Source organism: Vigna unguiculata, chromosome 8, assembly GCF_004118075.2.
Source record: "Vigna unguiculata cultivar IT97K-499-35 chromosome 8, ASM411807v1, whole genome shotgun sequence".
In the NCBI taxonomy this organism is placed as follows: Eukaryota; Viridiplantae; Streptophyta; class Magnoliopsida; order Fabales; family Fabaceae; genus Vigna; species Vigna unguiculata.
In genome coordinates, this window is record NC_040286.1 from 36,433,500 (window position 1) to 36,449,776 (window position 16,277).

General features: G+C 33.8%; 2 protein-coding genes across 4 annotated transcripts; one reads left to right on the forward strand and one right to left on the reverse strand.

Moving 5' to 3' along the window:
- The first annotated feature begins 7,168 nt into the window (after positions 1–7,168).
- Positions 7,169–8,671, forward strand: LOC114193369. 3 transcript variants are annotated; one of them, XM_028083136.1, is made up of 3 exons: positions 7,169–7,344; positions 7,470–7,539; positions 7,726–8,671. In XM_028083136.1, the coding sequence occupies exon 3, from the start codon at positions 7,758–7,760 to the stop codon at positions 8,355–8,357; it is 600 nt and encodes a 199-aa protein (XP_027938937.1). In that variant the 5' UTR covers positions 7,169–7,344; positions 7,470–7,539; positions 7,726–7,757; the 3' UTR covers positions 8,358–8,671. The 3 variants fall into 3 exon arrangements, with proteins under 3 accessions (XP_027938937.1, XP_027938936.1, XP_027938938.1); XM_028083135.1 differs by having other exon boundaries at positions 7,741–8,671; XM_028083137.1 differs by lacking the exon at positions 7,470–7,539 and having other exon boundaries at positions 7,213–7,344; positions 7,741–8,671.
- Positions 8,672–13,511: 4,840 nt separating this feature from the next.
- LOC114193828 (heterodimeric geranylgeranyl pyrophosphate synthase large subunit 1, chloroplastic-like) lies at positions 13,512–14,714 on the reverse strand. The gene has a single exon (XM_028083772.1). It carries the CDS (start codon positions 14,640–14,642, stop codon positions 13,827–13,829), a length of 816 nt encoding a protein of 271 aa, XP_027939573.1. The 5' UTR covers positions 14,643–14,714; the 3' UTR covers positions 13,512–13,826.
- Positions 14,715–16,277: the final 1,563 nt, after the last annotated feature.

Genomic DNA, 16,277 nt, shown 5'->3' on the forward strand with positions numbered 1-16,277 from the left:
GAAGAAAGTCGACTTGATATTTTTCCTAGGCCCCAGTGACAGTCCAGGCAACGTGATTACACCAATTCAATTACGTGGTCCGAATTATGATGAATGGGCGAGGGCAATTCGCACCTCATTGCAAGCGAAGAGAAAATACGGATTTGTCGAAGGGAAAGTCCCAAAACCAACCACACCTGAGAAAATGGAGGACTGGATCGCAGTGCATTCGATGCTCATAGCGTGGTTGCTCAACACTATCGAGCCATCACTACGCTCTACTCTTTCCTATTATGACGATGCGCAATCCTTGTGGACACATCTCAAGCAGCGTTTTTGCGTTGTGAACGGGACTCGTATATGCCAATTAAAGACATCTTTGGGAGAATGCAAGCAAGGCAAAGGGGAAGAGGTATCCGCCTACTTTGGTCGTCTATCTCGTTTATGGGATGAACTTATGACTTATGTCAAAAAGCCGACTTGCGAATGTGGACAATGTACGTGTAATATTGCCCAACAAGTGGCTGATTTAAGTGCGGCAGACTACCTGCATCATTTTCTTATTGGTCTAGATGGTGTTTATGCAACGATTCGCTCAAATTTGCTTTCTCAAGATCCATTACCAACCATTGATCAAGCCTATCAGCGAGTCATACAGGATGAAAGGCTGCTGCGGGAACCGTCTTCACCTCATCTGAACAGTGACAATGTCATGGCTTTTCGAGTTACACCTGATGCACGGGGTAAATCTAACCGTGTGGACAATTCTGACAAATTTTGTACTCACTGCAACAGAGAAGGCCACGATGCAAGCTCGTGTTTTCAGCTTCATGGGTTCCCCGACTGGTGGGGAGACCGTCCTCGGGGTGGTCGTGGACAGGGTCGTCATGGACCAATGAAAGGAGCAAGCCGTTCTGGAGGACGTGGTAGGGGCACAAACAACACATCTGTACATGCCCACAAAGCCACAGCAGGTACCAATAGCTACGGTGCTAAAGGTGGGCCGTCTCATGCACTACCGAACTTAGGTGAGTCAACAGGAATATCAGGCATCACTCCAGCACAGTGGCAACAACTTCTTGACGCTTTGAATATTCCCAAAACCAAGGATCGCCTTCACGGTATGAATAAAATTTCTTGGATTATTGACACGGGAGCCTCTCATCATGTGACAGGCAATTTATCTTGTCTAATAAATGTGAAAAAGATTACAAACATACCGGTGGGATTGCCGGATGGGAAAGATGCCACTGCTACGAAGGAGGGTAGTGTGATTTTGGATGGTGGTTTGCAGCTTGATAATGTTCTCTTTGTGCCTCAATTAAATTGCAACTTAATTTCTGTCTCTCAATTAATAGATGCCTCCAATTGTATAGTTCAATTTACTAATGCATTGTGCGTAATCCAGGACCAGAGGACGAGGATGTTGATTGGAGCGGGTGAACGGACTGATGGACTTTACTTTTTTCGGGGTGTTCCGAAGGTTCATGCATTGACATTCAGAGATTCCTCAATAGATTTGTGGCATCACCGTTTGGGTCATCCGTCAGAAAAAGTGTTAAAATTCATTCCTCATGTAAGCCAATTTTATCGAAGCAATAATAACACAATCTGTGATGTCTGTCCACGCGCTAAACAGCATAGGGATCATTTTTCATTAAGTGAGCACAATGCCAGTAGCCTGTTTGAATTAGTCCATTGTGATTTATGGGGACCTTATCGCACTCCTTCATCATGTGGGGCACAATATTACTTGACAATTGTTGATGATTATTCGCGTGCAGTTTGGGTTTATTTGTTACGCAATAAAAATGAAGTTGAGTCTATGTTTATGAACTTTGTTGCTTTTGTTGATAGACAATTTGATAAGAAAATCAAGAAAATACGCAGTGACAATGGCACCGAATTTCATTGTTTGCGTGATTTTTCTTTAAAGCATGGAATTGTGTTTGAAACATCATGTGTGGGCACTCCACAACAAAATGGGAGGGTTGAACGCAAACATCAACATATTATGAATGTGGCACGAGCGCTCCGATTTCAAGGTAATTTATCCATACAATTTTGGGGTGAATGTGTGTTAGCGGCATGTTATTTAATTAATCGCACCCCATCCAATGTCCTTAATTATCTCACACCTTATGAAAAATTATTTGGTAAAGCTCCTAAATTTGATAACATGAGAGTTTTTGGTTGCTTATGTTATGCGCATCATCAACGCCGTGACGGGGATAAATTTGCAAGTCGCAGTCGCAAGTGTATATTTGTGGGGTACCCCTATGGAAAAAAGGGTTGGAAATTGTATGATTTGGAATCCCACGAATACTTTGTCTCTCGAGACGTGAAATTTTATGAACATGCATTTCCGTTTGCTGTGTCACCACACAACACTCTTTATACTCCTCCTATTACTTATGATATTGAGCATGTTGTTGATGATATTGGATGGGAGACTTCCGCTGCATTACCTACACCAGGGGGTGCATCCAAGGGGGTGCAAGAAGAGCAGTCACAGCCCCACGGGGGATTGTGTGGAAGTTGTGATGGACCTACTATGTTAACTGATGAGGATGTAAGTATGAGTGGTATGGATGGCGAGGTAGTATCTCCACACGGAGTTGATGGGGCTGAAGTTGTGGTGCAAGAGGCTGTGGCGACCGAGGAAGACAATATGGAGACAGACATGGGAAGGGGGATGCGAAACAAAATCCCATCGACAAGATATAAGGATTTTGTCACTCATATCACTCGAAAAGTAAAGTCCTCGGAAAGTTCACCTGCTCAACAACATGCCTCAGGTACTCCTTACCCTATTACTTACTTTGTCAATTGTGAACGATTTTCTGCTAGACATCGAAATTTTGTTGCAGCCGTGACAGCAGGGAAAGAACCTAAGAATTTTAAGGAAGCCGTAAAGGATTCTGGTTGGCGCGCTGCAATGGCCAACGAGATACGAGCCTTGGAAGAGAATGAGACATGGGTGCTGCAGAAACTCCCTCCCGGAAAGAAAGCACTCGGAAGTAAATGGGTATACAAAATAAAATATCACTCAGATGGGAGCATAGAACGTTTGAAAGCCAGACTTGTTATATTCGGACATCATCAGAGAGAGGGAATAGACTATGATGAAACATTTGCACCGGTGGCAAAAATGGTGACTGTCCGTACTTTCTTGGCAGTGGCGGCAATTAAAAAGTGGGAAGTACATCAAATGGATGTGCATAACGCGTTTCTCCATGGTGACTTGGTTGAGGAGGTGTACATGAAAGTTCCTCCAGGATTTACAAACACTGACCCGAATTTGGTTTGCAGGTTGAAAAAGTCATTGTATGGCTTGAAACAAGCTCCTCGTTGTTGGTTTGCTAAGTTGGCTACGGCATTGAAGCGTTATGGATTTGTTCAATCTTATTCCGATTACTCCTTATTTACATTGCACAGGGGCGAAATACATCTCTATGTTCTGGCCTATGTGGATGACTTAATTATTGCAGGGAATGATATTTCAGCCATGAAAATTTTTAAAGCTTACTTAAGTGCTTGTTTTCATATGAAGGACTTGGGCGTCTTAAAGTATTTTTTGGGGCTGGAAGTTGCTCGTAATCCCGAAGGGTTTTATCTTTGCCAGCGAAAATATGCGTTGGAAATCATTGAAGATGCTGGTTTATTAGGTGCCAAGCCGGCGGATTTTCCAATGGAACAACACCATAAGCTAGCCTTGGCTTCTGGTACTCCGCTTGTAGATCCGGAACCCTATCGGCGACTTATTGGAAGATTAATTTATTTGTCTGTCACTAGACCTGATCTTGCTTACTCTGTACACATTTTGTCTCAGTTTATGCAGCAACCTCGTGAAGAGCATTGGGAGGCAGCCTTAAGGGTTATTAGATATTTGAAGAAACATCCGGGGCAGGGTATTCTACTACGGTCTGATAGTAAACTGAACCTAGAGGGATGGTGTGATTCGGATTGGGCGGGCTGCCCACTTACAAGACGTTCTTTGACTGGCTGGGTGGTGCTTCTTGGTCTTTCTCCCGTGTCCTGGAAAACTAAGAAACAATCAACCGTCTCTCGCTCTTCTGCAGAGGCTGAATATCGCTCTATGGCGGTAACTACATGTGAGTTAAAATGGCTCAAACAGTTACTTGGTGATTTGGGAGTCAGTCATTCTACAGGGATGCGATTGTATTGTGATAGTCAATCAGCATTACATATAGCTCAAAATCCTGTTTTTCATGAAAGAACGAAACATATTGAAGCTGATTGTCATTTTGTCCGTAATGCGGTGACGGCTGGCATCATTTGTCCCTCATACGTTCCAACAACGGTACAACTAGCAGACATTTTTACAAAGGCCTTGGGAAAAACACAATTTGAGTTCCTCCTTCGCAAGTTAGGCATTCGAGATCTCCATGCTCCAACTTGAGGGGGGATATTGAGATTATTGAGATATTGTCATTATGCTTATTTATTATCATTGTCGTTAGCCATTATATTTAGGAGATATCATTTCTTCTATACTAGGAGTGTAAATATTGTGAGATATTTTTAGTCTAATTATTTAGCCTAATTAGGGGCATGATTAGTGGCTGCAATTCTGTTGGCCTTAATAGGGTAACAGTTCCTTGTAAATGTGTATATATATTGTTGTCTTGATGAATGAAAGGATACACATTTTTCCAGCAGTAAACCTTATTATTTATCGCAATTTTAATTTGAAAAAAGATATTTATTTATTGGAGATCAACGTGGAATAGAGATAAAGTACACTTATATTTTATAAGTGCAATATTTGATAAGTGTATACAAGTCTTATTTTATAAATCGATTTTTTAATAATAAATTAGATTTAATATTTTATTTTGAACATGATATCATAATCAAAATTAAATTTTATTCAAACAAAATTTATTATTTGTCGAATTTATTGTTTCATTATTATAAATTTTATATCAATCAAAGATAATGTCAATTCATAATATATAAGTTGGTGTATATCCCACTTATTATACACCGTTTTTGTGAGATAGAGTTTGACTTAAAATTCACCTGTTAACATGGTAGAGTCATAGTTTATAGTCTATTTTAGCGAACTTTGTAGTTTGTTAGATCTATTATTCCACTTGCTATTTAATCATTTATTAATGTCTAATCCCACAAATGTGATGGATATATGTCGACATGAGGACGTGTTAGAAGTCTCACACAAATTAGAGATAAGACTAATTTAAATTTTACCTCACCTTACAAATCGATTTTATAAAATCGAGTTAAACTTAAATTTTAGTGAGAATAAAGATAAGACTAATCTAAATTCTAACTCATCTTACATACTAATTTTGGTGGAATTGAACTAGACTTAAAATTCATTATAAATCCACTCATTAAAATCAAATTTAATATTAAAAATAAATGTGTCTCGACTTAACTTTACAATTAAATTTTGTATAAAGTTGATTTGACTTTGAGATAAGAATACATAGTTCTCAATGCTTCATTATTGATGGCTAATAATCAAATGTCACGCACGTTGGACTAACGCATTTACGAAAGGTATAATGGAGAAGAAAACGAATCGTGAGTCGTACTTGTGCATGTAATTTAAAATATTTATTCTTTTTATTCAGATTTTACTAAATTAGAATTCTTTTAGTGAATATTCTTAGATCGATTGATTTGGATTTTGTGCATCAAATTCTAACAATTTTCACACACACTGAAAATTTAGGACGTTGTTAAATTCTAAAGTACACTTAAGAAAAATTAAAGAATATTAAAATAAATGTTTTGTAGGTAATATTTCTCACGCAAGATCAATAAAATAAATTATCAACTTTCTTATCAGAAAGTAGTGAATAATAAAAATTCGATTGATTTGTCCTATATAATAATGAAGAATAATATTCTTGGTTGGACTTTATAATAATTACTAATTATAATTAAGTTTTTTAAATATATGTATTGATATGCAAGTTCATATATCTGGGAAATATATCATAATTAATAAATATAATGTCCAATAATAGTACCGTCTTATGTAAGTTAACCATTATTCATTAAATTTAATTAATACACAAGATTAAATGTTTATGTCGAGTGAATTAACTTTATTTATTATTTCATTTAATTAGTATAGTACTTGAATTGTGGGAAAATTTTTCTTTTCACTTTGTAAGGTGAATTTATCTTTATATAATAATATGGAACTTCAACAATACAAGACATTAGTTACAATACCTTTTTGATTTTTTGAAATACTTTTTGCATATTTCAAACTTCCATATCATATGTAAGACTTTATCTACTTTTATTTTCAATAATAAACTCATTTCATAATCTTAATTTTTTTTTTCTCTATTTTCTTTTGTAAAAAATGACAATAACTTCTTAATTTACAAGAATTAGTTTTTATACAGAAACGATCTTTTGCATAGTATTAAACTCTAGTTGCAAATATAATAAGAAGTAAGTTTTCGTGGACGGAATTTTGAACAATAAAGTTTGTAATTAAAAAAAATCAAAGTTTTTTCTATAATTTACTCTATTTATTAATATGAAATTTCATTAATTTACTCTAACTGTTAATTTGAAACTTCATTATTTTTGGGAAAAAAACATAATAATTAATTTATACAAAATTTAATCTTATTATAATAATGAATTACATTTAATTATTATAGGATTTAATATAAATATGCATTTGTTTTTAGTATTAATATAATATGCTTATGAATTTAATTTATTCTGTATAACAATTAATCATGAACTATTACGAAAATCTAAATTTTAGAGATTCCACGTCACTTATTAGGAAAATCTAGAGAAAGATTCGGCAAAAATAAATAAAGAAAAAGATTTTTGGAATGAAAAGAGAAATAAGAAAGTCAAAGAAGAAGTAATAGATGGCAGTATGATATCAGTATTAATATTATATGATTTAATAATAAATAATTACACAGTTAGAGATTAGAAAAGTACGTGGAGTTAATTAGAATTATTTTCTAACATATTTCAAAATCAATTCAAAAATAAAAGATTCATTGAACCAGAAATCAATTAATTTTTGTTTCTGCGTTGGAATCGATCCTTACAATCATGTTCAATAAGGTTTCAGGTTTTCATTCTTTTGAATAGAATATATATATATATATATATATATATATATATATATTTGACATTAATAGAATTTAAAAAAGAAAAAAGAGTTAATGGTGTGAGGTTGTAGAGTTAAATACTGGAGAGCCATGATTTTGTGGACAACACTGTCTTATTCTTTCCCCTTCAGATTTTGGAGCTTCAGTGCTCTTCACACTTTCTCTCTGTGTGCTGCTTTCATTACACTTCAAAACTCTGCAAATACATATTCAGGTAACCCAAACCTTTTGGATTTTCACTCACCATCTCATATAACTCAAATTCAACTTCTCATGCTATCACAATTCAACCTCACTCCACTCTTATCAACTCAATTTTTTTTTCTTGGCATATTCCAGGAACCCCATTTAGAATCTTCATAAAGTTTAATTATTTCAAGCTTCTGATTCCTGGACAACAGAAAAAAAGGTTCTTCTAATTTTTCCTCAGTAAAATATCAAACATCTTACTGTAAAATCACCTCCTGTGATTTATTCATTCCTACACACTTTTGCTTCTTGATTTCTCCCTTCAACTTCCAATTTTTCTTCTGTTCTATGCTTAAATTACTGAAATGAAATTTCTTGTTGAATCATTTGAAACGAGTTTCTTCAGATTTTTGTTATGCAGGAAGTGGTTGATTGATAATGGAAGATAAATATGGTCTGGGCAGGAAGCACAGTGGGATATGGAATTCGTTGAGAGATGGAGATTTTGATGAAGAAGAAATTTGGGATGTTATCAGCAACAAAAGTGATTATGGTTCTTCTGGGGTTCGCAAGTTCAAAGAGAAGGATCAGTCCTCTGCCGTTCCTGTTCCTGTTCCTGGTAGGCCTAGTGCAGCCAGAATGGTGCCAAGATCTAGCAATAGCAGTAACAATAGCAGTGGTAATTCCTCTAATGAAGCCATGGTTCTTCAGCAATCAGCACCGGTCAAAATTCCTGACTGGTCAAAAATTTATACGAGTAACCCTCCCAAGAATAGTGCTTCAAGGTTTGATGCTGATTATGATGGTGAAGATGATGGTGCTGGTAACTATGGTGGGGATAGTGATGAGGATGGAGAGGAAAATGATGAGCCTGATTCAAAGCTTCCTCCACATGAGTTTATTGCCAGAAGGCTTGCAAGGAGTCAGATATCCTCATTTTCTGTTCTAGAAGGTGCTGGGAGAACCCTCAAAGGTAGGGATCTCAGCAAAGTGAGGAATGCTGTTCTCTCAAAAACTGGTTTCCTTGAATCACTATAAGGGGTTTTCTTCAGTAGTGATGTACTAGTATTAGTTCTTTCACATTTTGGATGTATAGTGGAGTTTGTAGTTGGTGGTTACTTAGCAGTGGAGATATTGTGTTCATGCTTGGGGTATAAGAGCATTTTTTAGCCATGAGAACTGTGAATCAAATATGCTGTGGCAAACATAACTGATTTCAATTTCCTGTTGTACCAAATTGATGGGATCTTTGTGTTTTTGAGCATCCATACAAACACAATGGTGGATGTGAATCATAATTTTAAAGCCATTAATCATTTTGAAGGATAAAAGTGTTTTTCTATTCTTCTTCATGGAGTGACTCTTTTTTTGTTTTCTTTTTCTTTGTCTTCCCTGTGCACAAGTCCACCTCTCCCAGCCTAGGCCTACTTCCCTCCTCCTCTATTACTCTATAATGAATAAAGATTCTGTGAGGTGTATCCTCCATTGGATGATGAGAGAGATAAGAAGAGATGGAAGATAAAATAAGAAATTTGATGTGATGAGTGAAAAAGATAGAAACAAAGAAAAAGAAGGAGGAGTTGTGAGAAAACAGAAAGTGTATAAAATTATTGCTCTCTTAATCATTGATGAGTGAAGGTGTTTTTTTTTAATACTACTTCCCCCATCTGAATGCTATTGTATTAAGGGAAATCATAGTCCATAGAAATATTGAATAAACTAATATTACTGAGATAGCTTCCAAGAAGATGTAATGTAACATATATCAGCACTGTTAAACTCTGCAGTTTTCCGGTCCAAAAATATAACAAGTGTGTTTTGCAATTTCACTTAAAAGTTTCGAATCTATATAAACTATTCATTGGTCTAAAGCTGAATGAGTTTAGAATTTGAAATAAATGTGGCATGAAATCAAGTACTTGTTTGTTTGTTCAGTTAAGAAGTGACAAGCATTTACAAATCTGTAAAATAACGTGACTTTTATTACCAGAACTCTGAAAGAAAGGATCTAAATTATTAAATCATAGTGTGGCATTGGAAATTGACAGAGACATTCACCAACTTCGAGTCATCTAATAATTATAGAGTAGATCAATGTATAGTATGCAATGACGTGTGACAATGTGAGAAAAGAAGAGAAAACAGAAACACCCAGTATGTAGTAGTCCCTATCAGTTTTCACCTTTGATCTCCATTACATTAATTTAATACAAGCTACGTATAGAGTATGCATTTTGTAGCTTGTTTCAATTTTAAACCAGTTTTATATTCTCCCCAATCATTTTCTTACCTCTGTTGTCTGTTTCGAATTGCGACTTTCATCACCATGATTCCATGCTAAAAACAATTACTAAATGCAAAACTGATTAAGACCCTTTATGTTTTAAGTTAGAAACACATAAAGAGAGAATAAAATTATCTACTGTTCAAAATCATAGTGGCATTATAGGTAACTCTTGGTGATGCTGTTATAGCACATTCAAGGAATCAAGTATTAACTTCTTGCATGACACATTCCATATTTTATTTTGTTCTCTAAATGTAACATCTTAGGAACAGCAAATGGTCAAATACCAGCAAGTGACTGTTTTCAACTTATCTTCTTGTTGTAAGACACAATTTACGTTTTATAAGTTAGACTCAATATATGATATTCATTGAATGACAAAAACAAAAGTATATATATAACATGTTGTGTTTATTACTGTAAAGCATTGTTCTGTTCTGCAATGTTGTGCAACCTCTTGAAAAATGAGTTCTGGTATTATGATATAAAATGATTCCTGGTTGGATTAAGAGTATTGTTTTGTTGCTTTCCAAATATACCAAAAAATTTAGGATTACAGTGTTTGGTTGGTTAATCCTTGTACATGGTAAGGGAGCATTGTATTTGATTGTGTCCCAATTTCCCAACCAAAATGTTAGGTGCAGAGTTAGAGTAATAGAGTATGGTAACTTGGCCTTTGTCTCCTTCTCCACATGGGAAAACCAGCTTCTTAATGAAAATGTTTCCTATGACAAAAATAGCATGATGACAGACACTCCACAGAAAATGTCTAATCTTATATGGCTCATTTTCTCTCCAAATAACCTTCCAGATTCCCTCTAGGGTGCCCTATGAAGAGGAGCACATTCACCTTCTCACTTCACATGATATTAAGTATAAGAACATATCAGAATCAAAGTTTAAAATAGAGATGAAAATTAAAACTGTGTTTTAGGATAAAAATCATACTTAACCCTTAGTAACAATACCTTATCTCTCCATAACCATGAATAGTGGATTAGCATAGTATACACTATGCACCTTCTTGGACCTACACCAATAATGAATATGGGTCTCTAAAAAGGGCACCAAGCCTACTTTGCTAGATGAGTAGTGTGTATCTATGCAAAATCCTGAATGGTACCCCTACCATTTTTTACTAAAGGACAAGACTTTCCAAACTATGCTGGTGGAATCATATTTTTCCTACTACCCTTATTCCTCAACCACCAAGAAATTTAGAAAAGTGCAAAAGGGCTTAGAAAAATAGGCTTTGCATAAGAGGGAATCACTTTGAAAGACAAAGGAGTTCCCTTTTTCTGCATAAGCCTTCAAGTTTAGGTAGTAAATTGTCCTTGGTCTACTAATATGTTGCCAAACTTTTAGCCCAAAAATACTAATCATGTATATCTCTCCTTTAGTAGCACTAGACAGATGAATAAGCATACAACACTCAAAATTTGGAAAGCTTCTCTGGCAGCAGAAGTAATCCCCAAGATAAAGACTCTAATCTTCAAATAGAAGGTGGGAAATAGTTGAGCTAGAAGGGTCCCAAAACTCTCCACATGTAAAAGGATTAGATGAAATGTCTAAAGTTTTCCAAAAACTCAATGGAAAATTTTAATTCAAATTTTCTACTGAGTTTTTGTGTTGTCCTTTTATTGATATTGATATATTAAAAAAATATTTTTAAAACATTAGAACTAATGTTGATCCGTGTATTTTGAAAAGTGATATAAAGAAAACATATAAAATCAATAGGGAATCGAATTCAATTTTTCTTTTGGATTTCATAAGAGGGCTATTCTTCTGGCCCATATGCTAGTAGGGTTTGGGGCTTTCTTTATTTCTACACCTTCAATTTTTTTTCAAATCTAAAAATACCTTTTGACGATTTTAACAAAGTCACACAAATCATAAAATTACTTTCGGATGTCGACTTTAAGTAAAGAATATTTTTGGATATCAAAATATATTATCGGAAGTCAATTTTTGAAATATATATATTACTAGAAGTCAATATATATATATATATATATATATAATTTAAATTATTTTCTGATTTTATTTACTTTAAATGTATTTTTATAATTATTTTATTTATATAATTAATATATATTATTTTTAATTTTATTTGAATTTCTTTTAATTCTATTTTATTTTACTTTTTTAGTTATATATATATATATATATATATATATATATATATATATATATATATATATTTTCTGGAAATCAACTTCTGGTATTTATTTTTTTCGACATCCAGAATTTCAAATTTTTCATCGGATGTCGACATCTTGAAAACATTTTTAATGAAAGTCGACATCTGAATATAATTTGGGGTTCGATCTATGTTAATGTGATCAAATGGTCAAAAAGTAATTTTGAAATTTAATTTTTTCTTTTATTGTGCTAGGAAGAAATTCCCGCAATATTTTGTCAAAGAAATTTCACTATAATTTGTCACATGCTTCTAAGCTATTCTTTTGCATTTATGCTTTCAATTCATTTAAACTCCTCGTGTGCAATCACATTTATCTTGAACTAAAATATATACTAAACATGTATTCTTATTTCATTTAATTTACTTTTGAAAATTTTGGAATATAAAAAAAAAAAGTGAATTTCTTAATATTCTTGAAATTTATCCCCCATTAAATCAATTTCAGATTAATTTGGATAGTTAGAAACAACTTTTTCACGGAAGAGGTTTCACTTGATTTTATAAAGTTGCTTACAAATATCTCCGTTACTTCTCCAAGCAACTAAACCTCAAAATAAAATAAAAATATTATTTTAGTTATTGGAGTAAGTTTATAATAAACAAATTTTAAAAAAAATCGTAAATTTCCTTCTTCTTTTTTTCCATTGAAAGAAAAATGCTAAGATGTAAAAATTACATTTTTCCACAAAAATGCCCCATTATTAATCAGCATGTGAGTGGTGAGTGAAGGAACATTTGCATTTGAGTTGAGTTGTTTATGGCAGGCCTAACTGTACGAATGGACCATGCTAGACAAATACAACAAAAAAAGTCCAACTAGTGTCTATATAGGAATGGACCTCGGAATGGACCTCGCTAGACGGATAAAAAAAAAAACCCAACTAGTATCATGAAAATTTAGAACCATGTATTATAATATATATAATTATTTGTCAATACTTAATCGGAGTAGTCTTTCAAAAATTGTATAAAAATAATACGAGACATATCTATATATAGAGAAATTACTTCAATTTAATTATAAAAGAATAAACAATGTGAGGTTCAGTAAAATTAATTGAAGGATATATAAAATCATACAAAAGTAGTTTTACATCTTCCGTCAAGGATTAGAATGCATGAATAAATACTAAAGTGAAAGAGATATAACAATTGTCTATTGAATATAAAAATTTAAATAAATTTTTATGTTATAAGTGTATAAATTATTGTATTTTATGTATATAAACAGAACGAGTTCAGATAAAGTAACAAATAATAAATGTCTTTGTTAGTTAAACAAATTTTATCTTCTTAAAAATATATCTATTATGTTTAAAATATTTTAAATTAAATTAATACCGAACATATATTTTTATATAGTGTAATTTACTTTTGAAATGAATTTATTTTGGTGTCGTGTTTTAACCAAAGATACTTCCAAAGAAATGCAAGAAAACAAAACGTAAAGAAATAAAAAACAAAAAAATGTCAAATAATTTGTACAAAACTAAAGACAATGTTACTTTAACATCAATATTGTAACAAACATTATTTTACAGACACAATATATATTACATACTTGAGAGAAATTTCTTCAAAATAAAGAGGAAATTGACATTAATAGATAATTAGTTTTATAATTATCCGAACTCCACTGTAGTCTAATCCATAATATTATTGCATAATAAAAAAGTTTAATAAACACATCAAACAATTATTAAAAATCAATACTCACTTAATTATAACTAACAAAACTAGCTAAAGCAGGATTATTTTTTTTCATATTATACAAAAAATAAATTAAAACAAGTCCTGTGATTGTAAACACACTATTTACCCAATTTTCTATCATCCCTTTCTCGAAACTAACGAATGAACCAGTATTTTAAAGGGCTAAAATATTCTACTAATTTCATTATATTTAAAATCTGTCTCAAACAGAAGCTTGGTATCGAAATATTGTATAGACATAAACTAAAAAAGTGAGGACCAGAACACGAACGTTGTTGGTGTTATTGATGATGTTCCATGGCTAGTAGAAATTAAGAAAAGTGGAGATCATTCGAAGATCTGTGTCCTTGAAAAACTGCAACTCATTGAGTGCGAGATTTCTGTGTTCTTCAACATCACGGTTATGGAAACCCCTCTGCGCCATTCCCGTCATCATTCCCACATGAAACCCGAATCTTCTCAGCCTCTCAATCTCCTCCTCACTCCCACCTCCGACCACCGCGCCACAGGCGGCGGCGCATGCATGCAACCCACCCTCACCTCTCTCCACCACGCGCTTCATGTTTTCCCCCTCCGACGTTTTCTTCATGTGCTGCGAATCGATCAACCCTCCCGAACCCACCGCACGTGATATCTCGATTATCACACGCATCACCCGCTCCGGGCTTCCACGGCCCGGCCCGTTCGCCAGCAACTCAAACCCAAACGGAACAATCCCGTCCCCGGTCAGCAGCGCTATGTTGGACCCCTCCCTCAGACCAAGCTCCTCGTGCGCGTGCGCATTAGCCAGGTTCAGCAACAGCGCCGCCGCAGCGTCCATGGCTTGGTCGCGCTGCCCGCCGACGAGCTCGCAGGCGGCGAGGCATAGGGCGGGGACGGTGCTCCGGGGGGCGTCGAAGACGAGACGGTGCATGGGCTCGAAAACCTCGAGCGGCTCTTTGATGGGAATGGCTTGTTTGAGGTGGGCTTCAATGTCGGCCTGCAAGGAGGCCCAGTGAGGGTGGGGAGTGGGTATTGTGAGGGGCGTTGGCTTGACGACGGGCAAGGTGGAACGGGCCTGGGCTCGGAAACGAACCCTGAAGGTGGCGCTGGCGTTGAGGAAGAGTGTTCCGGGCATTGTAAAAAGAAGAAGAAGAAGAATAGTTATGTGTGTGGCGTGTAGAACTGGATGGGAGTGCGTATTTATGGATAAAATCGATTCATCGTTTCCATTGCATTCGTCATTTTCATTTATAAAAGGGAAAATTATTTTCTTGATAATTTTTTTTTATAAACTTAACAATTTTTTTTATAAATAGAACTAAAATAATTTTTTTATCTAAAATAAAGTAATAAAGTAGTATTTTTTTATCAACTGATAATTTATCAAGTAAAAAAAACTTTGCTAACTATCATTTTCTTTATAAAAGCATTAGGGACCAAAATTTAGAACACGAAAATGATAGTTTTGTCCGTTTAAGTGTGCTAACTTTTCCATGTGATTAAAGCTGGTTTAAATTTAGTTGCCTTTTAGTTGGGGAAAAGTTAGATTACAGTTACTTCAAATTTTTTGTGCTGTCTTCTTCTTAAGCATTAAAATATATTGATATTAATATTTAAAAAAAAAATCAATATATTTTAAAATATTAAAATTAATGTCCATCAATATAAGTCAAAAAAAAACGTAATAAAGTATTTAAATTCATGACTACTAAGTATGTCTAAGATGTTGGTCAAAGTCTGACACCTAGTTAATACTAGGTTGTTAATTAGAATTAGTTTCCTTTTAATAATGCTAGATTTTTTACTCTTTCTCACTTTTTTTAGTAAAAATATTTTGGAGTGTACAATAACATTACCCATTAATGTTGTGTTTGATGACACGTGTAATAAGAAAATATGTTAAACTAAAAATTGGGTTTAAATCCTAAATTGAAATTAGAATTTATAGTGACAGCCACACACGTGAAGTTGGGTTAGTGCGTTATCTAAAAGGGAACATCCATTATATTGAAGGGACCCGATTTTGTCCGTAGCGAATCCTACACACCAATTAACGAAGGTTTAAGTGTTACTCATTCCCTAAATATGTATTGTATTTTCAACGTTTTTCGCAAGTTTCAACTGTGATTAATGTCACAATTTCAAAACTCTTACTAATTCAAAAGTAATGCCTTTAACTGTAGGCAAACGAGTTATATGGTTAAATATTTGGTTCTATATTACATTCGAACCAGAACGAAATAAGAATTCGTGTGAAAAACCATGATTTGTGCTTTTGAAAATAATTCAAAATAATAGATTATAAGATTAACCTCTTTATGTATGTACCGTTCTAATAAAATAATACAATTTTCTACGTATACTATCATTATTTGATAAAATACATAGTTCGAAGTCTAAGTTTTATGCGGAAAGAAATATAAAAAATTGAATAACATATAAGGATAAAATTGAAAATAATATGAAAGACTCCTAAATTTATTATCTTGAGGATTTAAATTAAAGGTGGTGATAATCTTGTGAGTTGTATATTTTCATTGATATTGTGTCTTTTTTGTAATCTTATTTTAAAATATTTATCGGTGTATCAAAGTTGAATATTTGTCTGGGTAGTTGGCTCAGACATATTTTTATATCGAAAATCTTTTTGACAAATGATTATACAAATGTGTCTCGTTGAAAGAAATTTGATACTTATAATTAACTTGAGATAAAAGTATTAATGTAAAAGAAACTCACGAGAAATAAATTATTATGAATTTAAAAAATA

What these genes read in the sequence shown, in the direction of transcription:
- LOC114193369 (XM_028083136.1), top strand. Translation starts at nt 7,758, where the DNA reads ATGGAAGATAAATATGGTCTGGGCAGGAAGCACAGTGGGATATGGAAT.
- LOC114193828 (XM_028083772.1), bottom strand. Translation starts at nt 14,642, where the DNA reads ATGCCCGGAACACTCTTCCTCAACGCCAGCGCCACCTTCAGGGTTCGT.